We start from the raw sequence: 24,922 nt of genomic DNA on the forward strand, positions 1-24,922 counted from the left end.
CAGTGCCGGGAGGTGCTGAGAGGGTTTGGGGGGGTCCCTGTCGCTGGCGCGGTGCCCAGGGAGGGAGGACGGGGCACGGGAGAGCCTTTTCCCCCGTCAGGTGAGTCTCAGCGGACGGGAGTGGGCGGCGCGGGGTCGGAGGGGCCGAGGGGGTCTCTCCCCGGTGGGGTGAGGTGAGTCTCGGGCACGGGACACCGCGGGGTCGGGGAACCCAGGGTTCTTTCCCCCGTGAGGTGAGGAGGGTCTCGGGGATGGGAAGGGCTGCGCTGACACCCGCTGTGAGCCGAAGGGCCCGGGTGGCCCGGGACGGGGTGAGGCAGTGGAGCCCGGCCAAGGGAAACCCGGGATTTTATGGCTTTTGCTCGACTCATACCGCACCTAAACCCGAGGGCAGCTCGCCCACCCGCTGCCAGCCCGGCTGGCTCAGCTCCCGCCGCCGCTCTGGGGTTTGCTGTGATTAATCTCTTCTTCTGGTTGAGCTCTGTAGCCGGTCTCCCAGCAGCTGTGCACACATATAATTAACTGCATAAAATCCCTTAACAAGCAGCTTCTGCAGAATGGTTCCTAAATGTGTTTTCTATAAATGGGTAATTGTAACTTATCTTTATTTTTTAGTTTACTGTTGTCCCACATACAATACAAATTATCATTTAAGTTGCTGACAATGTTAATACCTTTTAAATAGTGTTTATTCCTGAGTATTTTAACTTTTTTGCTCTAATTCTGTCGTTTTATTTTTAACAAGGCTAAGTCTATTCATATAATGGATACACACGTCAGGAAAATCGCGTGGTTGTTGGACAGTGATCAATATTTGGAAAAAACTGGGTGAGGAAACTTACAAAATCTAGTTGGGGCTTCATATGTAGATAGAAAATAAGTTAAAGTTCATGTTAACTGTACTATGTCCCTTCAAAACATCCTATATTAAATTAATGCTTCAACAACTGTCAAAGTATAAAACCGTTCCTACAGAAAAACTTGAAATTACTTTATGACAGTACAGGAATATTATAAGTAATGAATTGCTCTCATAAAATCATTGTCTTGTAGGTTGACAAAATGCCATCTACAGGGTGATTGTCCACCATGGCAAGATTTTGCTGTGCCTCATCTAGGACCAGATAATGGATTGCTGGAAAAACATACCAGCAAGACACAAGATGTGCTGGTAGGTGGCTTATCCTACAAAATGGAGCAGCTAGTACAGTAATGCATACCCACTATAAATTCAGAGTGGGAAACAAATAAACTGATAGGCAACGAATATGCTTCCTTACATACATTTGCATATATACCCAGACAGTTTGATAGGCATAATTACTGATGTCATGAAACTACGTGTAGTCTCCCTGCAGAGATGAATCAGTCTGTGAACAAATGAGGTAAAACAATAAATGAGATCAACTGTTGATACTGCATTTTTCTTCAGAAAGGCAGGAGCCAATATATATCACTTCAGACTCTGAGTCGTGTTTGGGAGATGCTGATTTTTATTCCTCTCTGGTAAATCACTGGGGTATTTATTTTAATTCTTTCATTGAACTCTCCTATTTCTTTTCTTAATTCCTCTCTGCTCTAAACTAAGCTTTTTTTTCCTTCCTTTAGCTCACAATCTGGGGGTATTGTGAAAGCTTCTTTTCCCTTGTATCCCACATTCAAAAGAGTATTTCAGTACATAAAATTATGTTCTTGGACATGCGCTGCCCAGCAGCAACTTTCCTTACTACTTACACTTTTGTCACATTTAAGCAGCACATGTAGTTTCTCATACTGCGTGTAATTTTTTCTCTCTTGATCTGTAGAGAGGAGAAATGAAGAAAACACAGTCTCAAAAGGTGCAAACAACAGAAGAATGGATAAGAAACTACAGTTTGGAATCCTTGCAATTAACATTCGAGTATCTGGTAAATGAAGGCAGTATTATTTTTTAAGTACAACACTGCCTTTTCTCTAGTCAGTCATAACTTGTGTGCATCTCTGGTGTTAATCATGCATAGTGCTCCAGGAATTCAGGGAATGGTGTTGAAGAGATGGAGTTTACAGAGGAGACCGTTACCGATTTTGAATCCAGAATTTCTGAGTAAGTGTCCATCCTGTTTGCTATTTTGATTCTGTATCTCCATTACTGCAGGCACTGCCTTAAATCTTAATTTTTTATCTCTGGGTGCCTCAGAGTATCTCAACATTAAATCCTTTCTGCTGAGAGAGTAAGGGATAATTGTATGTCACTACAACTGAGGTTTGGGCTTTTTTAAGGAATATCCTTATCAGCCAGGTGTTGATGTGAAGCAGTTTGCTCATTTTAGAAAAGCAGCCAGTGAATGGTCAGGTTTCCATATGTAACACTGTGTAGTTGGGGGTTATACTTAGTGTGACTTGGATTGGTTTCAACTCATGGATGCAGTCATGACATGGAAGTTGAAAGTTTTCTAAATGAATTTTAAATGTATAAAATCAAGAATACTTAAATAATTTAATTTATAGGTTTAATAAACTGTAGAATAATCATAATATTTTTGCTGGTCTTCACAACTGATAGGAGTGGTGGCATTTCAGCATACCTCACTGTGCCAGGCTTTTATAAAACAGAAGCAACTTTTCTGTTTTGAAAAAGCAAAAAGGGTTTTCCCCTTTATAATGTTGGTTTAAACTTTCTGTTTGCCAACTTGAAAACACTATGTGCATGGAATTAAAAATAAGTTGGCTAAAGTAAAACCATTTTAGAGGACAGGAAGCACTTAGCTTCACCTCAAGCTATAACTATTTTGATATTAAATGGTTAGAAGTTGTGCTGCTTTAGGGGAAGAAGTATTTAATTGGTTAGCCCTGCAACGACCAGTTGTATAAGGGCATATTTAACATATTTTAAAATATCTTTCTCACAGATTTTGCATCTGTGAGAAAAGGGATGTGATGAAGACAGATGGTTGATTGTTGCATTGAAACCCAGTGTGAGAGGATGCAGTAGCTAAATGTGTGCTCTGCCTTTTGTCAGAGTGATTGAACTCTATCAGCACCGAATTCAGTGGCTGTTGCAGGACAGCAGAAAGGTAACTTGAACTTTGCAGTATATTTTTAGAATGGAACTCTATATGGCATTAAAGAATAAATTCACTTTTGAATATTAGTGAAAAGTGGCTTCCAGAAAGCCTTTCTATTTTCTTTATTTACTACAAGTTCCACATCATATGCAGTGATATTGACAGTGGATTGTTTTTCCTGATCTTTCATTGGTATGCAGTTCTCTGCTTTCTAGATTCAGTCTTTGTCTTTGCAGTCTTAGTCATCAGGTCCCCTCAGCACAATTTAAATGGGAGCAGACAGTGCTGAGCTTAACCTTTGCCTGGAGTGGAGCTGTCTTGTAGTTCATTGTGCCCAGTCTTGCACAGCTGGTTCATCACACTGTGCCTGGCAGTGCTAATGCTCAGGATGTAACTCCCTCTCAAAGGGAATAGAGAAAGGAGCAGCATTCCAAAATCTGGTTTCCACAAAGTTGCTTGATTTAGCCTGAAGGAGATGCTGTAGACAAAGTTATTTTTCATTTATCCTCTCAATTAATGGATAGGTTATCTTGGGAAGGAGGTGATATGATTCCCTGGTAAGGATTAACTGGGAGCCAGTAGGACTCTCTTTTTTTCTTTTTTTTTTTTCCTCCTTGATTTTGTCACTGTGTTATCTTTGTACTAAAAAGTTTAAAATTAAAATAAATACCTAATACTTAATTTTAAAATGGTGTTGTGCAGCATAAGCAGTAAAATTATTAAACTGTAGATAAGCTCATATTTACAGTGACCTTTCTCTTTTTAGGTGTTTGGCGTTATAAAAGGAACTAAAGTTGGACTTCTGGTTGATGTGTCTCATTTGAGTTATGGACCTAGACTACTGGATTTTCAGAAGAACCTTTTGGTAAGTAATAATAAAGCACATTTTGCCAATTTTAACACACTAATCAAGCTTCTGTGGAACTAGAAGCCAGGAACCAAATAGAAAAAAATCTGCTTAAAATCCTAATATACAATAGAATCGAAATTTTCTGTTGTAGAAAAGCATGCTCCAAATGTGTTTGAAAATGTAGTATTTGTTAATGTCCAGATCAAAACAAATCCAGTATATACTTCAAAATATTAAGGGAAGTGTTAATGTTGAAGTTTCTCAATTCTGTAAGCATTCTCTATGGAATAAACTTGCCTAACAAAAGCAGCTGTAAGAGGTAGAGCCAAGCTGTACACAGAGCTATTTATAGTAAATATAGTTTCCTTTAACTTTACATTTTGTCACAGTAAGGCCCACTTCACAATCTTGTCAGAACCCTGGTGAATTAATAACTTTCTGTGTTCTCAGAAGAAACTTGTCTTTTATTGTGCTCTTTGTTTTTAGAAAACTTTTGTGGTAAGGAAGGAAGATACAATGTAGCTGGTTTACTGTCTGAAATTGACACTTGGTACAGTTCAATTTCCCACATTCAGGAATTATTTACCATCAGTTTGTATTATTTGTGGTTTTTCATTTGTGTGTTTCAAATAAAACTCCTTCAAGAAAACTCGGTTTCCACAAACTCAGTCTGGTTTGCTTAGCCTGAATATCTGAGCTGTTGTTTAGCCCTGTCCGTGACTACGTGCTAACCATTTTTAGAAATTGCTTGGTGGGTGAATATGTGCATTCTGGATCACTGCTGTTTCATGTGGTCATCAGCTGAAGAGAAAAACTGATACCAGTACAGCAAATACTCCTGCCCCATTAACAAATTAGTTGGAATGCCATAAGTTTGCAGGTTTTGCCTCTATTCTTACCAAATATTTGAATCTCTATGAGCTTTTCTTGGAAGCTGTTTTTAGTGGCAGATGAAAAAATTGCTGGAACTATTTCTAGGAAATTACTATTTTTAGTCTTTTACGTGATAACCCTACCAGAAGCAGCATGGATAGTAATGCATTCATAATTTTTTATTTATTAGTGCTTAATGGATGAACAGCTTTGTTATAAGAAGCAACTGTACTGCCTCTCATTCAGTACAGAAATTTCACCACTTTGGGAGAGTCCAAAAACCATCAATGTTCATGTGTAAGTAAGTTAATTTCTCTGAAAAATAAAGGTGTTTCAAACAAGGTCTCCATTTAATTTGAGCAATCTCTAGTATTGTAGGTAATAGTGGTTTTTATCTTGTGCCTGCAGTGATTTTAAGAGGGGAGAAAAGCAATGAATTTGATCATGTGATCAGTGGTTTCAAGATGGTTTTCATGTATAGAATATCTTAGCTGCTCCTGTGGTTTGTAGTAATCTTCGTGATCTATCTTACTTAGCACGTGCACATATTCTTTTTCTTTTTTCCCTCTCCTAGGCTACATGAAGCAAGACAGTGGATACAAGAGCTGGAGCCTGGTCGAGGCTGCAATTTGCTGAAAGCTTTGAGGCATGTCCTCACGATGAAAGAACTGAATTCCTTGGTTCTTATTGTAGGAAGCTGGTAAGTTCATTATCTGTCTTAACAACCAGATTTAACTTGGATACAAGATTGGTACAAGAAACTGAACTTGATACAAAAATAAATAGAAAATTTAAGATCCAAGTTTTACCTATTTTTAGTTTATACCTTTGAATGCCTTTATTTCTTCCTTTTTTTACTATTTATTAATCTACTCTTTTGTGGTATGAAGCTATGTTTTTCCTTTGAAGATCACTTATCACAGTAATCTATTGAGAGCCTGCTAGCTATAATTTTACATCAGTTAAGTGTCATTGAGGATGTCACTGAAAGAGTCCACACCTGTGGGAAGATTAGAGGATAAGATAGATTTTGCTGTAAAATAGCATTGAGCATTCAAAGATTGTGTTCTCTCTGTGATCTTAGTAGTGCTGATGGAGAACTTAAAATGTCTGATTAAATAAATGAAACCAGATGAGGTTGTGTAAGTTATGGACTTATATTCTGCAGTTCTACTGTCATAATTTGAAAATTGCAATACTGGAGTTGAGATTACGAGGAAAAGACTACAATAAGGATTCTGGGAGTGTTACCTTACCCCTAGTTTACTAATTGTATTTTATTTTAAATGTGCAAAAAGGGATAGTGTAACTTTGGCAAGATTGATACTTAGGGTAATTGAACTTAAATTTCAGGTAACTTATTGAAGGCACAGTATTGATTAAAAGCTTCCAAGTTTTCTGCTCTGAACAGAAAACAGAAGTTTCTACTGTGAAAAATTCCTTAATTTCTGTCCCTGGCAGAAGTGTAGCTGGAAGGAAAGGTTTTTACTAGCCATCAGAACTCAGGAAATGAAAGCTCTGTGGGCCACTAAGTTCTAAACATAAGACAAAGTTTTACTTTTTTGGTGCCTTTGGAAACAGAGGACATCCTTACATACCAGAGTTGAAAGGTTTTCTATCACAGGGGCCACAGTTCATGATTTTTAGCTTCCAGGGCTAGCAGGGAATACTTCAGAACATTTCAATCACAAGCTGTTATGAATGGGAACAGGATCTTGGTGGGTTATCATTCAGGGTTTCAGGACAGAACCAAACTCCAGTAGTGACACCTCAGTAATGACTGAAAGAGGGAGAGAAGGTCCCTCCAAAAGCATGGTAGTGCTAAATAAATAAATATTTCCCATGATTTATTATTTCTTTCCCAGGGTTTTTTCCATGACTTCTTTAGTTGGCCTTTTTTCCCATTTGATTACTGCCATTGTTAATATCCTTTTTTTTTTTTTACTTTTTTTAATCAGCCCTGATCAGTCTTTTGAAATATTATGTGATTATGCTCAGCAGTGTATGCTGGGGAGAAAACTGCAGATTCACACTGTTACATATGATTGCAGCAACCCTGCTTCTCTGGTAAGTAATTGTGTTAATATTTAACTTCCTTAAGCGCCCTGTCATTTTTTTTTCCTATTCAGCTGTAATGCCTTCTCTCAAAAACTTGTGGTGAAGCTAACCTAGTCATTAGAGTTCTTGAATTAGTGCTATATTCTCTTCAGAGCAGATTTGCACACATGAAAAAATTGGTTGGAGCATCATCTTGTAACTTTCTTTACTGAGTTAGTTTTTCAGCCATATTAAAAGGAGACTGGTAAGCAAATGATGGAAACAATTATTTTGGCTTTCTCACTATATGTACCTCAAAGATTCTTTTTCTGTCTCTGCTGAGAACTGAATACCAACAACCCACATTATCAAAAGAGACCACCAAATCAAAGTAACTGTTTCTCTTCCTATTTTGTATGTAGGCAGTTCTGAAGAACCTTGCAGAAGCTGTAAGAGGCCGTTACCATTGCTACTCTTCCAAGGGAGAGGTAGGTGACAGGCAGGGGCACAAAGCATTTTTCTCTCTTTCTGATGATTCTTTGCTTTGAGAAGGTAAAATAATTACCACCTGAGTAGAAGTTGATAGTAGGATTTGGTGCTGAAAGTCTTGGTCACAGAAATGCTGAGGATGTGGTCAATAAACCTGTGGTTAATTCTTTCTGCAACTGAAAACATTTCCTAAAAGTGCAATAAATTTTTCAGTTATTGTTTACTGACAGACAGCTGATAAAAGCAGTGGCTTACTGTAGAATGATTCAAAGTAATAAAGTAATATCTTGTTTATAAAGGATTACTAATTCATATGCAGTGCATTAGATACATTTATACCCAATTCTGCTATGCCAGGCAGTCTTGTATTGATGTTTGCACAGTTAAGTAAGAAAGTTGGTTTCAGTTGGTGTTTGAACAGTACTTATTTTTCCCCATTTGTTTTTATAATTGCAGAAATTCGATAGCAGTGATTTTCATCTGCTACTTCAGGAATCCCAGAAGGCTAAGGACCTACTCAAGAGCATCAAACAGACTTTTCCAAGAAGAGTTGGTGGCTTGCTTAGTAGTAAAACAGCAGCTGTATGTATCTTTTTATTTTCAGATGTACTTTGAATAATCAGGGTTAGAAATTTTAAGTGTTCACAATATGAAAAAAAATTGTATGATTAATCAGGTATTTTCATAAGTGAGCTTTGAATATTCTGTATTGAACATCTCTTGTAAGAGCAAATTAAGAACCAAATCTGTAAAGAAGACCTTTTGCTGAACAGTCTCCAAAATGCATGAAAAGAACCTTGTCCTATGATCCTCATGGGAATCTAAGAGGATCACTAGCCTAACTCTATGCAGGATCATTTAAATGAAGTTCCAACGGTCCTTTAAATTGGTGAAAAGATACTTACTCCCATGTGATTTAGATGGACATTTAAATCCACTGCAAACTTATATTATCCTAAAACTTGCAAGAGCTTTTCTTGAAATCCATTTTAGGTTTCCACAACATTTGCAAGTACAGCACCTTCCAGCTTCTTCCCAAAGCCTCCAAAGCACAAAGGACCATTAGTTATTCAAACACCAGGCATCCTGGCCAAAACCTCAGCAGACTGGTTAAAGACATATGGATTGAAAGGTAGCACAGAAAGAAAAGCTTAACAGGTATGAAACATGAATTAAAGACAGAGTATGTGTTTCATTTAATGTATTTGTTTCTTCCTATAGCTAAAAAGTTAGACCTTTATCAAGTTTTGGCTCCCAATGCTTTCTCTCCTGTGGAAGATTTTGTACCTATTCTTAAAAAAACAGTGTCATCAACTCTACATGAGGCAAGTGATGAGGAATTTTTTTTCTGGGTTTGTGTTTTTTTTTTTTTTCTATTGCTACATTTTTCTAATTAAAATCAGTATAAGGTGGCTGGAATTTTACAGGCTGAAATTTGAGTCATAGATTCAAATCAAATACTTAGGTCATTCGTAAGAATGGCTCAAGAAGAAATTCCATGTTAGTCTGTCTTACGTTGGGTTCTGTTAAACAGTTAACACTATTTATCCTTCTAGAAAGTGATGATGCAGTTTGAATGGTATGATGGAACTGTGAAAAATATCCATGTTGACCTGCCAGTATTGTACAACTATCAGGTGAGTTGTCTGTCATGATGTGGCCTTGTCAGGGCTAGACTAACATCTAATTATTCCTCATTAATTGTCTTGTTAGCTAAGTACTGCAGGGATTCATGTGCAGACAGCTGTCCCTGAAAGTCTGCAGCCACTGGAATTCTTACAGGAAGCAGTGATTCTTGAGGATTTCCTCCTAGATCAGAAGGCAGGTCATCAGAGAGTGGGACAAGTTGAATAAAAGAGAAGCTGTTTTGGGGATATTAGCAGCCAGGGTTTGCTATGTAGGTCTATCAGTCCTTTTTCTTTCCCACTTCACTAGCAGTCCTGACAAAGGGCTGTGGGAATGTTTCCAGGCAGGGCAAATAATTCATTAAAGTGGGATTGATGAGAAGTCTGTGGAACTCTACAGCCAGACCAAAAGGAGAGTGTAAAGTGGCTGAAATGAAAGCAGCTTCTGTGTGGTTCCTGGCTCACTGGTAGATGCTTGTTTTATGCTCCAAAAGCATGTTAAATTATAGCTTTATTTCCAAGTTCAGTGCCCTTTTCTAGCTTGATATGCCCTCATATAATGCCTGCATATACTTGGAAAGGTTGTGGTGTGTAGAGTTTGGACAAATTACCTTAGTATCAAATTGATACTGTGTTAAAGAATTACATGTGTTTAAGAATATTGTGTTTATGTTAAATGATGTGTTCTGTTATGAACACTGCCTAAAAATGCTATTGAAGAAAGGGTAAGCTTGCAAAAACTGTATTTTTAAAGCTTTTTTTTTCTTTTCTTGATATGCCTGACCACTGTTTTGGGATGTGCTAGCAAGAGGAAAAGTGAAGTGGAGATAGAGACCTTAAGATTCTTTGTTGCTTTTTTTATCACTGTATGTTTTTTTCATGGACTGTGTATTCATATCTGTACTAAGAATGAAACATCACTGTCTAAATGAATGAAAATCTTTTTTATTTTTTTCATTACTGTGTTATGGTATTTCTTTATTAAGCATTTGGCAATAAAAAACTTGAACTTTTTATTTTTAATATAAATTTTCTTTATTTGTGCATAGAAAATCCTTGCTAAAATGGTAAGAATCTATGAGAAACGAATTGACTGGCTGTCTGTTGCTAGCAGAAGAATATGGGGAAGTGTTTGTGAAAGAAGGTATTGTATTTTTTTTGGTGATGTTTGAAGCTTTAATGTGTTTGAGAACAATGTTTGTTTACGTTTTGTCTGAGGCCTTACTCAACCTCAAGTGCACATTTGCTCTTTTTTACAAACCTTGAATATGAAGTTTCAGACAAAAGGAAGGTAGCTGAGGCCCCAGTTACCAGAGATTTTCTTGCTTATTGGTTAAGGACTGAATTAACCCATCTGGCCACTGTATTGTGCTGGCAACTCACATCCCACTGACTGTCCATCTCATCTGTGGGTCTTTTCAATACTACTGCTCCCAAATTATCCCCTGTCCATTAACCAACCATCCTGCATTGTGTCTGCAAGCAAGACTTCAAACTGACCATGCTGAGAATCTCATCGTTAACACTTTTCTCAAAACAAGTAATGTGCTAGGTACCATCAGTCAGTCCATGCCTGAGCAACCACTCTGGCACTGACATGCTGAGAGAAAGCTTCTCCATTTGTCTTTGGAGTAATATTCCATATGTTCTGCAATGATGGCTGAGGAAAGGACAGTGACCTGTCCAACAACTTCTCCTTGCTGGCAAACATCCACGCTTTCCAGGAGGGTTTTAGATACTCAAGTACAGAGAAGGAGGAGGACCTGTTTGGGGTTCAGCAGCCATTATGGCACTACAAGTCACCAGTACCCTGATTATTCCATAGTTTAGGGAAGATAGAAGTTTCCATTACTGTTACTTTTTTTTCTTTTTTAAATCTCACCTAATATTTTGCAGAATTTTTTTAAAATATAGATTCTGTGTTTATACATTTTGATACATAGGTAGCAGATACTTTCCCTGACAAGTTAGAGTGCACTGAAGATAAGAATACATCATTAAATAAGATTTTTTTTCTTTTTTTTAATGAAAAACATATTTTTTATATAGGGTGGTTATACTTGTTGATATATCAGCAACAAACTCTACCTACATTTCTCATATCCAACATTCTTTGCGACTTTTACTTGAGGAACAAATGTCAAACAAGGATTATTTCAATATTATAGCGTAAGTAACTATTTAAGAGTCTTTTAAAATAATTGTAATGAGATTTTTCTTTTCCAATGAATTTATTTTAGCTTTTTCTTGTTCTAAACCATAATCTGAACACTAACTGCTGTTATCTTTCCATGAAAGATTTGGGAGTGACATTGTGCCTTGGCAGCAGGAACTGCTTCCTTCCCAACCAGAAAACTTAGAAAAGGCTTGGAGGTAGGATCAAATAATTATCCCATATATGTGAATTTCACAGGTTACTTGAAATTAGATAGAACAGAGAAAAATTGTGAATAACTAAAAAAAATTATAAGTTTATCATATTATAAAAATAGGCTGCCATGTTCTACACTGATTGTTCATGGTGGTTTGCTGTGAAAATACCATTGTAAAGGTTAATATGCCTTGGTGACTTCGTATTTCATCTGTATACATTATATATATGTACACAGATACAGAAGTGTCTGTAAAAACATGAACAGGTTACATAAAGAATTGAAAACTGCTTCAAATACAACTGGGATGTGAGAGCTAAACTATCGGTTTTTTCCCACATGCTTTGGAAAAAAGGTTTCTGTTTGTGGGGTCACACACTCTGTCTTCATTATGTTTCTGGTTTCATTTCTATTTCTGTAAGTTCTATAATATTAATATTTTTCCACATAAAATTAAGAGAGAATTCTTTCCTCTTTATGCTCTGTATCTTACTTTAAAAACTGATTCGCCATGCTGGCAGTACAGAAACCAGAACAAATAATTTGGGCCATTATATAATCTGGTTTTGCCCTCTGTCATTTTCAAAAATTTTAGACTCCAGTGCAGTGTTATTTAAGATACTTAGTACTATTTATTGCTTTAAGCAGAAACAGGAGCTTTTGTTTCTTCATTCTTTGAACTGTAAACATCTTGGTTTAGGTGGGTGTTGAGGTTGGAGTGCAAGGGCAGCAGAAATTTCTTGAGTGCACTCAGGAGAGCTGTGGAAGTTGACTTCAAAGACAAAGACAAACACAAATCACAGGGACTCTACCTGCTGGCTACTGGAATACCTGATCAGGAAACAGTGAGTGTCATCATAGACAACTCTTCTCCAAGTTCCTATCAAAACTAATCTCAGCTTTATTTTTCTCTTTTTTTTCCTTATGGCTAGTCATCACAGTTCATTGGCAGAATATTTCTCCTTTACGTACCTAAGGCAGCACAATTGCCAGCATCCCAAACTTCCATTTCTGCAATTGCTAGTCATGTGTTGGAGGTAGTAATTATTAATTATGTGTGAATTATAGAAAATTCAAGATGTGCTTTTAGAATTCCTTTCCCACTCCAGCTCTGGACATCATTTCCCTGTAGATTTCTGAGTTCAAACAAGCTGATTGTTTGTATTTTATTATTTCCTTATGACTCATGGGAACAAAGACACAAATAATTTTCCAGTGGAACTCCACAGCACACAATGTAGAGACAGCTCCTATTTTTATCCCAGAAATCCCTTGCTTGGATCCATGTTTGTAGTGTGTGCACTCCAGGGCCTTTTCTACATGTGTGCAGTGAGGTGTCTCCTTTTGTTACCAAACCTCTGGAAATTCTGGGCAAACCTAAGAAACCATTAAAGCCCATCTGGCTGACAAGGAAACGAGGGACAAATGGACAGTTTCATCCCTGCTTTGCTTCTGTGCATGGCTAACTTGGTGTCCACGGTCTCTGTCTTTGGTTCCCAAACCTACCCCAGCTCACCTCTTGCCTGCAGTAGAGCTGTTGCCACTGTAACCAGCAGCAGTGACAATGGGTGTGTATCTGCAAGGATGGAGGAGGCACTGGGCTGCTCAGGGCATGTTCCTGTGCTGAATTGCTCCGATGGGGAGGATTTGTACATCAGTCAGGAACCAGTGGAGTGGATGGAAGCTTGTCTGAGGTAGTGGCTCACCACTGATGTTTCTTTTTTCTGTCTCACAGCACACAATCAGTGCTTATGTGGCTGAGGTTTGCAGAGGTTTTGATTTACAGCTCCATGTCTGTCTGTTCAGTGCAGTGAAGGGCACTGACTCCAGTGGGGTTATTCCAGCCCGCTACGCCACCCCAAGGGAAACTGCCAATGCTTTTAAAGAAATTGTGCAGGCAGCCAACGGGAGGTTTCACTGGTTTGGAGAAGCAGGTATGAGAAAAGGAAAGTCAGCACATGCTTCTTTTTCATTAATGAAAAAATATTTGTTAATGCTTTTTTACTCCCAAGTCAAGTAGTTTACTTTTTTTAGGATATGCTAATGCTGTACTAGCACTGAGATATAAACACAGGTTATAGTTTTATTGAGACTTTCAATCACATTGCAGAATATTATAATGCAGCCTTCATGAAGGAATTTGTTCGGGTTTTTTTTTTCTATTTGAATTCACTATTTTCTGTTAACCTTTTTAAAGATACTCATTTTAAATACAGGTTCTAATACAGAAGGTCCAGATGGTCAGGCTTGCTGGAAACAAAGGCTTTTTGATTCTTTGCATTGGTATTTAGCATGTTCTACAAATTGTTATGCATTTTTTAAAAGACTTATTTTGTACACTTTAAAAAAACCCATTCTAATTGGCATCTGTTTGATTATCAGGTATTTTTGAAAGTGATGATATTGCCAGTATTATATCTGAAATGGAAAAAGCAAAGAACTACTCCCAAAAGGTATGAATTACATAGAACTTTTTAGATTACATGTTTCTTCCTAAAAGATTTCAACAGTGTTTGTTCAGCTGACAATTCAGGAGATGGGACAGAACCCTTTTATGATGAGCAGGAATGTTCTAGAGTGTGAAAATAGTGACCATAGAGTAAATATGGACTGAAAAGCAGCTGCACAATAGCACTGCAGTGACTGCTGTTGGAGTAGCCATGATTCCTTACCAAATATAAGGAGTTTACAGTTCAAGTGATTCTCCTTTTTCTGCCAATCCTGTGATTCATTCTTTTCAAGTAAATTAATTCTTCATTATAAGAAAGTTACATTTGTTAAATACAATTAAATAATACTACATTGTTGCAAGTCCCAGTGTAGGGAGGGCTTGTCATTAGCACGGAACCTTTGTCAATTCTAAAACAAGTTGTTTTCTGAAGTGTACTGAGGGTGTAGGACTAGACTGTATCTCTCCATATTCTATGCACATGACTTTTTTCCAAAGATGTCCAACAGAATAACTGAGGCAGCATAGCCAGCCTGGCAGTGTGGGGGCTGTTTCTTATAAAAGTGTGCATAGAAAGAGATATGCAGTAAGAACCTTGTCCAGAGGGCTGAGCACCCTGTTGGATACAAGTCTGAATCACAAAAGTTGGACTTTTTTTAAAAGAAGAGCTGGTGGCTATTCAATGACATTTTAAAATATCTTGTTATCATTTCACAGTTGCATATACTTGGTTCACCATCTTCCAATTTGTCCTAGCCCTGGTCTATTTACACTGCTGCCTTTTGGTTTAGTCTGCCCAGAGCAGGAAGGGTTTCCATACAGTGTGTTTGAGCAAGCACAGCACAAAGGGATTCTGTTCAGTTAGAGGTGTTAAGCATTATCAAATAGGAATTTTATTTATTATTGTAGTAGTAAATACAAAATACTGTCTTTGAAATGTCATTTATTTAAATTCCATGTATATGAATTACTAAACAATGTGAATTTCCATTTCAGTGTGCATTCCTAGTGGAGTCCTTAAAGCAACGCTCAGTGAATCAGTCTGTGACACCCCTTACACCACAAGGAGACTCAAATGTGCTTACAAAGAAGGAGAAAAAAAAGCCACAGAAGGTGCCATCTCCTAAACCCACAGCTGTGAGTCTGGCTAGAATGGTTTGAAATGGTCCAATTTTTAATATGCTGTGTGTTAATTAGAGATCCTACCCAGCTATTGGATGCTCCTCTTGGTGGGAGAAGTGCTCAGCTGAAAATCTGAAGGAATAAAAACAGCACTGTGATAGTACATTGAATTTATGTTTGCATTCAAAAGGCTACATATCCCAAAAGTGCATCTTACTAAATAATTCATTATAATAGAACCACATTGTAGTATCAAAAGGTGTCTAAATAATCCTTCCTCTGACCTTAAAAAAATAACGTTTCATGGAAATAAAGGCAAAGCAGAAATGTGCTTTACCAAATTACATCTATTTTGCAAGTCCTTCTAGAAGGTACTGAGTTTTATGGTGTTCTGCTCATTTACAGATGAGACAGCTGCAGCTCAGTAGCATGTCTTTGGCCTCACAGAGAGCCAGAATAAAACAAGAACAGGATTCAGCATTGGTTTCCTGCCTGCTGTGCTTATTTCCATGGAGTTACACTACTGAGTCCCTTGGGATTTTGCTGTTTCTTTGTTCATTTTGGCTGTGCATGTGTCTGCTTTGAGTAGGAGTGCACATGTGTAATATGCATAAAGGGCCAGTGCTTACTGGAATTTTCAGGTCTCATCTTTGAAATGGGAATGGCACTGTGGGTGTGGGAATGTAGGAAATGGGAACGTAGGTGTGGGAATGTTGCAAAGGCTTTGTAGGTCTTCCAGGCTGTTTTATCAAAAGTGACATATTCTCAACACCTCTTCACAAATGCAGGAGAAACCAATTACTCAGGGATGACAAGAGAACACAGTTTGCAGGGATTAAACTTGTGGAAGACTGGTACAGGGTTGTCTGTAGATGTTTGGTGATATTTATAGTAGAGCTGTGTGTTAAATTAGATGTCAGTTGCTTGAAGGCTCAGTGTCACAGCAAGTCTTACTCTACAGTAGGGTTAAACAAGTGCTGGTGTTGCTTAGCAGACTGCTCAACCCCTAGAGGGATAAGCCAAACCTAAAGGAGAAATTACTGGTGTCAGCACTAGATTTCCAATATCCAGTAAGATGCAGAGGAAGATACTAAATACTGTATTCTATAAAGCAAGGCCATTACCATACTAGACTGCTGGCAAAAATGGTCCAAACTCCTCTCCCTATAGATGTTAGTTGTCAGGTTTATGGCAGCAGATGATATTGGCAAGATAATTAAAACAGAGCAATTAGAGTTACTTAACCCAGCAAGAAACTGCAAATTAATGTGTTGTCATGGCAGTCTGTGGATTTGTCAAAGCCAGAGTAAAGCAGGAATTAAAGTATAAAGAAGGATAGTTCCAGGATAGAATAATGCAGTTATGATCCAGCTGAAACACTTTTTACATTTATTTTTTTGTTATTGAAGGTGCTTAAGGATGTTAAAGGTAACCATGGTGCAGAGAGAAACACTCCTGTAAGAGTCCTGGCGTGGCGTCCTCCTAGTGCCAAAGCAGGAATTCCACCCGGTCTGTATGGATTAGGGGCTTTTTGTCTTCAGCTTCTTCTGGGTGTTGCTTAAAAGACAGTATTTAAATTAGAAGTTTAAATTAAGTTTTTAGAAGCACCTGGAATTGTAATCTTTAGTCAGATTGATAGGAAACATCGTGTTTGTTTTGGAATTCCTCTGGGATGAGTTTTAGCTGTAATTTGTCTTGTTTGCTTCTGCACTGTGCAAGGAAGGAACTCAGCACAGCTGTACAATGATTTCCAGGTCCTAGGATTGAATACCTGACCTTTATCAGGAAATGTCAAATGTGTGTGATGGAAAGTAGAACCCCACTGTGTTCCATACCTGAGGCCATAAGACTCAGCAATTCAGAGATCTCTTATGTCATTAGTTCAATATATACATGGTCACTAATTCTGTTAGATCCATTTTAATTAATATGCTGTTCCACTTGGTTTATTTATGATCTAGTCATGAAGGCAAAGTACACCACCAGTGTCAGTTTGTCTGAACTGCTGACTCTTCCAACTGCTCCTGGTCTATGAAAAGCTCTTAAACTGATTTCAGTTACTGTTGGTCCCTTAAAGCCCAATTCATTTCTCCTCCATTTTTTTGTGCTTTTCCTGTGTTTTTTTCTTTGTATCTTTGCTAACGTCTGCAATTTATTTTTCTTTACATTAAATTTGAGTCTTCAAATCTACTGATATTGATATGTAGTAGTGTTTACAAATCTGGATTCATTTTTGCATCTGAGGTGCTTTGTACAAAGTAAATTGGTTTCTCCAGCAAGTATCATGCTTGTTCAAACCCCTAATTTTTTCAAACTAACTTCCTGATGGTAATTTATGTATTTGTAAAGGTTTTGGTTCCATTTCTATGAAAGCCCCCTAAGTTGTGCTGTAATATGATTTTTCTTAATTGGTACCTAAGAAAATTAAGCATTTATAATTCTGGTAATAGGAATATATGAAGAGAAGAACAGAGTTCAGCTCTTCTCATGTAAGAGTTTCATCCAGCTGAACTAAGTTAATAGGGGTTTTTTATCTGTTATTTACTTGTAGCACAAAGAGCAAAAGAATGGCCTCAGACTGAGAATAAAGGAAAGCACAAACCAAGGAAGCAACCAGAGCTTTCTGTGTCTGTATTTTACACTGATGAAGGAAGAAGTGTGGGTATGTGTTATCAGGATAGGATGGGTGAAGCCCTTTTCTTATCAGCACTTTTATTGTAAAACTGGCAGTATGATAAGTCACTGATAACCAGTGTGCTTTAAACAGTGACTGGAAGAGAGTTTCATTTAGCAACTAGTGGTAAGGATTTTTAGTTTGGGTGCAGGTGGGTGCCTCTTTTTGCCTTTTTTTTTTTTTTTTTTTTTCTTTTTTTTTCTTTTTTTTTCTTTTGTAAAGTCCTTCGGGATCTTTTGGTCAAAGGTGCTCCAAGGAAAAGTGCTGTGATTATGATTTAGATGACTGCAGGATATTTGGTTTGGAATTTTTTGAAGGTGACAATTTTTAAAAATAATTTTTTAGCTACTTTGTTCATTCCTTAAATAGGTACAGTATATCGGAAGTATCCAAAGGCAAAGTGCATAAGAAAATCTGTTTCCTCTGTCACATTGCCAGAGGAAGAGGAAATCTCTTCAAGCAAAGAGGTATTTTTCTCCTTATTAATTAATTGCCATTTTGGAACTATCCCTCTGAATTAATGTAAATATTAATTGTGATTCTGCACAATGTCTCATTACTTAAACTGTTCGAATATTTGCCAACAATCTGTTGCTCTATTTGTTTGTCTTACAAGTGGCTGAGCAAGTACAGTATTAAAAAACTTAAACTGGAATTGCCCAGACTGATGTTTGGTCCAGGCTGTACCCACCAGAAGAAAACTGTGGAGTCTCTGCACAAGAAAGTATCAGCAAAATACTGTTCCATCTTCCCCAGTGCAGAAATCAATGTAGGTTTTGCAGATGTCAGGTACCTACATTATTAAAAGGCCTTGTGTAGTGAATGTTGATTGATGTTTCTGGCTTTCTAGTGTGACATTCTCTCCACCCTTCCCTGTTCTTTCTAAATCATACTTCTAGTAGAAAGCTGGAGAAGGTCTTTTATTCACCACAAAGAGCCACTGAGTATGTCTGAAGTCCAAACTGCATGTTCTTTAGAATGTGCAGCATCTCCTCTGCTCATACAGTATGAAAATAATTTTTGAAATTTAAGTAAAACTTTACAAAATCATGCATGAGTTGAAACTGGGAGAATATTAGATCTTGGTTGGTTGTTTGTGTAATGACTGGAGAGAAGCATAGACAGTTAAATGCAAGCAACAGAGTCACAGAATTTTTCTTACCCTATTTCATAGATGTAAAGACAAAAAACTCCCTGATTTCTAATACCAGCATTCCATATGCAGCAGCTGAGCTCAGATTTCCTGAAGTAAGATGCTCTTGTACATACTGAATTTTTCCAGGGGGTGGTGAAGCATCTGCAGTTCCACCCCAGAGAACTGGAAATCTACACAGAACAACTGGGGAAGGTGTTGCAGCGTTATATCCAGAGAATGCAGTGGCTTCTCTCAGGTATTGGTGTGCCTCTGGTTTTCTGTAAAGCACAACTCAAATATACACAAAACCTTCTTGTCTGCTGTTTCTGGTAGAATAGATCTGAACATCAATCTGAACCTCCAAGGTTCTCTGTCTTGCATTTCATTGAAATTTTAAAACTTGTTTTTGTGAATACAAGAGAATTCAGCATCTGTGCAGCTGATAAACATCTAGCTTGCTGTCAAACAGCTTTTGCTCTTTGTGTGTTCATGAATACAGAGCAGAAGCTTTCTATCAACAGCACATATACAGTAACATATACAAGCAAAATTAGCTTTTCTGCATGTTTTGCTAAGAATGTGCCCTGCTTAGAAGTTCAGCATCACTGCTGGTGAAGGGTATTTTGATCTCTCTGTTGCTCATAAAGATCTTTGTTGGGAAACAGTTTAATTTTTTGCTGGATTGTAAAGGAGTTACAAATTATTTAATGTGAGTTACCACAATTAGGTAGTAATTAATGCTTGATAGTGCTAGATTTGAAATGGCAGAAGACTTTGCTATTATTAACCTTTTAACTACCTAATTGCCACATAGATTAGACTTAATTCTGTAGAAATGTGGCCAGAATTACCCCTAAAATCTGAAGATTTACATTATGCTCAATAAAATAAGCCTATGGAATAACTCTTAATTAGTTTCAATGTTGTGGCCCAGGCAGCCGAAGATTGTTTGGTACCATTTTAGAAGCAAATGTCTGTGTTTTGATTGATACATCTGGTTCCATGGACCCGTATTTGCCACCCATCACAAAAGAACTTACCTCCCTTATCTGGGAACAGCTGAGAAAAAATGAAGTCAGGTATGGTGAATGACTGATAAAGACTGAAATCTGCACTAATTATTATGTAATCAAATTGCTTAATAATTACAGTAATACACCACTGAAACACAATTCAGGTAATTATTATATGTTATAGTGTGCATGTGACAAGAACTGCTTTTTCTGTTGCTTTTACCAGTTTTTAGTTGTAAACTCTCTAAGATCTGAGCCTCTGCTATAGGCTGATGCTGTTTACCCTTTTAGGGTCAGCATTCCCATAGATTCTCTGTTCATGCAAAGTAAGATATGCTTTTTGACTCTTCCAAGGCTGAACATCTGAATCCAACACTAGGCTCTTGGACTGGGGGGGACAGTGATTGGGTTTGGGTTTTTTTGCTGTTGGGTTTGGGTTTGGGTTTTTTTAATTTTATTTTTTTACTTATTTCAAAACTGGCTTATCCATAGTGACTCATTGCATTGGTTAGGGTTAAATGTTGTGGGTCATCTTTCTCCTCAGGTTTAACCTGCTGAGATTTGCAGAAAATACAGAGAGCTGGAAAGAGTATCTTGTAGAGGCAACTGATGAAACCTGCCATGATGCTGTGCAGTGGGCTTCCACATGCCATGCTCATGGCAACTCCTGCATCCTTGCAGCTTTACAGGTTGGTGGGCCACAGCTTGGAGAACACAGTGTGTCTTGTGGTGGCAAAACACTCCCACCTGACTGGTAATGTTCTAGGAAAATTATGTCAAAGTATACAACCTTTTTATATGCAAATCATGGAACAGTTTAGAAATTAAGTCACTGTTTCTGGCCTCAGGGCTCATAGATACTTGAATTAATTGCTCATACTAAGTTTTAAAAAAAAGTCAAATATCAATAGTTTTGTTAATATTTGTGTTGAAAGAATACTGGAGAGGGAAAATAGCCAGGAGCTCAAAGTGATGCTTATGTACAGCTGTGGCTGTGATACGTTGCTCCGACGCAAACAGGATTTTAAATAAGCAGTGTTTGTTGGAATCTCATGGGTTTTGAGAACAATTCTTGAACTTCAGTTACAAGTGAAGAAACTTTTCTCATATAAAAATACTCAGTGTAGAAATTACTAATAATAATAACTTAAAACTGAACTTGTAATTTATGAGATTTAAAATTGAAATCAAAACAGAAGTGTTGCCTTTAATGAATGATTCTTCTTCCAGACATCCTTGCACAATCTCTATATAAATGTTATGGCATTCATCATGAATCAGGTCCAGTAGAGCTGTAAGCCATGTCTGTAATACAAAGATGTCCACTGAATCAATTACTGTAGCAAATTTGCATAATATTCATTCAAGTCCTAGTGAGCCTGATTTTCAGACATTAAACATCTTTAACTCCCATAAAATATGATGTAAAAATCTTTTAAACCAGTTCATTTTCTTATTTCAGTGAGTCAGTTTTTGGCAATGCCCTGCTTATAAATATGTTGTCTTATGCTACAAATTATCTACTTAAATTTTCAAATTTATATCCTTGATCTCCTTCCTAATTAGTGAAAATGAAGATAAAACTAAATTGATTAATGATGTGGCACATATAAAACTATCTTAAATCACTGGATTTTTGTTCTGAAGTATAACTTTTCATATAAATGTACCAATTATTTAAGTTTATTTTCTGCTTTTCAGAAGGCTTTCAGTTTCCAAGGTGTAGAGGCACTCTATCTATTGACTGATGGGAAACCAGACACCAGTTGCAGTCTGATTTTGAAAGAAATTGGAAGACTGAGAAAGAAACAAGATATTAAAATCCACACCATTTCTTTTAGCTGTGCAGACAGGTATATGATACTTTTCAAGAACAGCAAAAAACCTCTTAAAATTACTACTTTATTTATTGTCAGAAGTCTGTGCTACCAAGATGGTACTGGGGAAGTTTGTTCTGACACAGGTAATTGCCACATGGCCTCCATTTCATACAGGAGTTTATAATCATGTCCTCCAGTCTATTTGTTTCAATGTAATATTTTTGAGGAGTTTTTAGAAATTCTTTTGCTGTTGCTTTCAGAGAAATAATTTTCATAATTAGCTTTCTACTTTGTACTAACAGAGAAGCTGTAGAATTCCTCAAGAAGCTTGCTTCCCAAACAGGAGGGCGCTTCCACTGCAGTTCTGGAGGTGAAGATGGACAATTAGCAGCACACAGAATATTGACAGAGGGGCTGGATGATGAAGATGTATGTTCAATAAATCGGTTTCTTTTGTTTCATTGCAACTTAGTTCTTCATCAGTAGAGAAAGTTCATTTAAAAAAGAAAAATAATGAGAAAAAATAATACAAAACTCCTAAGGTATTTCACATTGAAACCAAAAGGAGAAATCTTAATATCTGTCTTTGCCTTTCTGCTAACTGCCTTGGTGAGGGTGCCCAAGCCCATGAAAGGAATACACAGGGCAATAAAGGTTTTGAAAGAGAAGTAAAATATATATCGTGTGTCTGGATGTGGGGTTTAAGCTACCTTTAGCTTTTACTGTGTCTTCTTGTCCTTGACATCTTGTGTTACATTTAATTGTAAAACCCTTGTACAGTGCTTAGCACATTAATTCTCCAGCGTGAGCCCTCAGGGAGTGCCACAGCAGGAAATGTTACTGAACAGAACCAGGTTCAATCTGGGCTTACTCTGCTCTCTCCTTGTAAGACCAAGACCTTCCCTGCAAGTAGCTAGGAGTAGGGAAATTTAGAGATTAGGCTCAGTTAATTAAGTTGGTGAAAGAGAAAAAGATAGGTGCAAGTAGAGTTAACTATTTTAACTATGTTTTCAGGATCCAGTTTTCCCTTACTTTGAAGGAGATGATTTAAAGAAACTTACTCAAGAAGTAGCAAAAGCTCGAAGTTTTTTAAAGCAGGCAAAATCTTGGAGGTGAGTATTTATCAAGAATCTTTGTATTTGTTGTTTCATGGAATGCAGACAAGAATATCTGACTCCCAATGTCTGTTATATAAAAAATAGATCTGGAGAATTGTCTAGAATAGGAGTGAAGGGCAATTAAATTGTATTGATCCTTATGTTTCTTCATTGTTATCATTCCTAACTGCCAGTGCAGAACCAGAAAGCACCAATTCAATAGGAATAGCAGGCAAAAGTACCTGCAAAAGTACCTTTAAAAAGCATTATACCTACTCGTTAAAGGTCACACAAGGACAGGGCTAAACAAAGACTCCAAGGTACTCTATCCCTCTGTGAAAAACTGCTGTAATTCTTTGGGGTTTGTTTTTCTTTCAAACAGATTATTGCTTGAAAAATGGAAGACGAGCCAAAAGGACAATTCTGGCTTTCAGAAAAGTGCTCAGGTAAACAGTCACCATATTTCCATCATAGTTCATGTATAGTTCATGTATTTCAGCAGAAAGGTAATATTTTATTAAATGTATTCATTTCTAGCTGTGACTTTTTCCAAAGTTGAAAACATATGTAGTGATTTCAGTTCTTAGCTGAGATAGTTCACAGTAAAACCCAATATAACCAAAGAACAGTTCAAGGAGAACTGTTTGGGGTGAAAAGAGCAAGGCAGATGTGTATTTGTAGTTGTTAATGGTCTAGCAAGCAGTTAAGCACATTAAGGGTTAGAACCAGATGTAACAGCTGTAATAACAACTGCTGCATGGGCTGCATGATTTATCTGTTAAATGAACAAGGCTGCCTGAAAAAGATCCCATTAACAGCAAAGACAGCCTCAGCAAACATGGGACTGTCATTACAGAGTGGTGGGAGGCAGCTGGGCAAACCAAACCTCTCACAGAGCCATCCTGCTGCTTTTAAATTGGCAAAGTCTAAACTGCTGGGTGGAAGTACTTTCTCAGGGTTAAAGCAGACACAGGCATTTGTCACAGAGCTGTTTGAGGAAGAACAGTGGGCACACAGACAGCTGCAGAGTTGCACTAGAGAACGTTGGCCTGCCAAGATATTCATCAAGGATTGTGCATGATTGTGAGTGTGTAAGGGTGTGTTTGAGCATGTAAGAGTGTGAGTGTGTCAGAGTGTGTCTGAGAGTGCAGAATTCAACACTGAAGGGCTGATCGCTCATGAGAGATGCTTGGAGAGGGAGCAGATATAAAACCATCGTGTAGGAGCAAGGAAGTTGTTCCAGGCATGCAGAAATAAAGGCTGCTCTTCCACAACTATCCCTGTCTTTCAACATTTCAAGGAGAACTGTATTGCTGGTAAAGTGTATAGGAGGGCATTCCTGTTAAAATACTCCAGAGTGCATAGCACTGTAGCTCCATTAAACATGTAAGTAAGGAAACTTGATTTCAGTTTAAATTGTATTGTTTTTCCATTACAATTTTGTGAATGGTGGTAGTGAGCCTATGCAGTTTATATATTTTGAGTTGTATTTTAAAAAGTATTCATGTGCTTCACTTGTAGGATTAAATTTTAGAAGAAGAAAAGATGCTGAAGAGGTCTGGAATCATACCACTTACCTGCTTCTTTTCAAAGTGTGCTTAGAGCTTCCAGCTTCAAGAAGAAAAAGAGAAGATTTATTCTTTGTTGTCACAAGTGCTGGCAAGACAAGAAGGTGCAGATGGTAAGTGCTGCACTGACTCCACTTGCAGATTTTGCAGGATTCAAAGTAAATCAAGCCCTGAACTCTACGAAGTTTAAATATAACTAGAGGATAGTTTTCAATATAGCTAATACAAATTTTAAAAGTGTATGTATTTCTAAAATAACCAGTAGTTATACAGGGTCACAACTTCTGTTTTTCTTCTACTCATCATATTAATAATTCCTTCAATTAGTTGCTGGTATGCTTAAATTGTCTTTTTTGTCAGTTGGTTTGAGATTTCTTTGCCGGTGCTTATTATCCATAATAGATGGGACAGATGGCTGTGATGTTAGGAAGAGAATTCTTTATGCCAGTTTTGCATAGAAAGTCCAAGAAATAACCTTAGTGCAGAAAACAAAGCTTGTAATTCATGTTTTTGCACAGAGAAGTTTTGCTAATAATTATTTCAACTCTGCTTTTCATGTTGGCAGTAAAGAAAGATTTAGAGTTGATGATTCAGAAATTCAGACATGCAAGAAAGTAATACCCTGTTGCTGGTGTAGCCTGGTTGTGTTTGTATAACCAGACACTGCCAATCTTCTGAGCAATTCTGTTCTTACACAGTTCCTGTCTAGAAAGATTTAAAATATGTTTGCTAGTGCTAGTTGATTTATGAAATT

At 37.4% G+C, this 24,922-nt stretch overlaps 1 protein-coding gene across 1 annotated transcript; it reads left to right on the forward strand.

The window, feature by feature from the left end:
- Positions 1 to 763: 763 nt before the first annotated feature.
- VWA3A (von Willebrand factor A domain containing 3A) lies at positions 764 to 23,857 on the forward strand (the record flags this gene model as incomplete). The annotated part of the gene is made up of 33 exons (XM_082292087.1): positions 764 to 828; positions 1,054 to 1,171; positions 1,806 to 1,907; positions 2,001 to 2,083; positions 2,999 to 3,053; positions 3,811 to 3,909; positions 4,958 to 5,064; positions 5,342 to 5,467; positions 6,726 to 6,834; positions 7,227 to 7,292; positions 7,750 to 7,875; positions 8,287 to 8,425; positions 8,515 to 8,618; positions 8,850 to 8,930; positions 9,968 to 10,062; positions 10,968 to 11,087; positions 11,217 to 11,291; positions 11,991 to 12,135; positions 13,026 to 13,224; positions 13,673 to 13,743; positions 14,736 to 14,876; positions 16,271 to 16,370; positions 17,413 to 17,523; positions 17,905 to 18,002; positions 18,152 to 18,304; positions 18,818 to 18,926; positions 19,605 to 19,749; positions 20,228 to 20,372; positions 21,385 to 21,536; positions 21,806 to 21,932; positions 22,518 to 22,615; positions 22,983 to 23,046; positions 23,786 to 23,857. 33 exons carry the CDS (start codon positions 764 to 766, stop codon positions 23,855 to 23,857), a joined length of 3,600 nt encoding a protein of 1,199 aa, XP_082148213.1.
- Positions 23,858 to 24,922: the final 1,065 nt, after the last annotated feature.

This window comes from Coloeus monedula, assembly GCF_965178545.1.
Source record: "Coloeus monedula genome assembly, chromosome: 16".
Classification (NCBI taxonomy): Eukaryota; Metazoa; Chordata; class Aves; order Passeriformes; family Corvidae; genus Coloeus; species Coloeus monedula.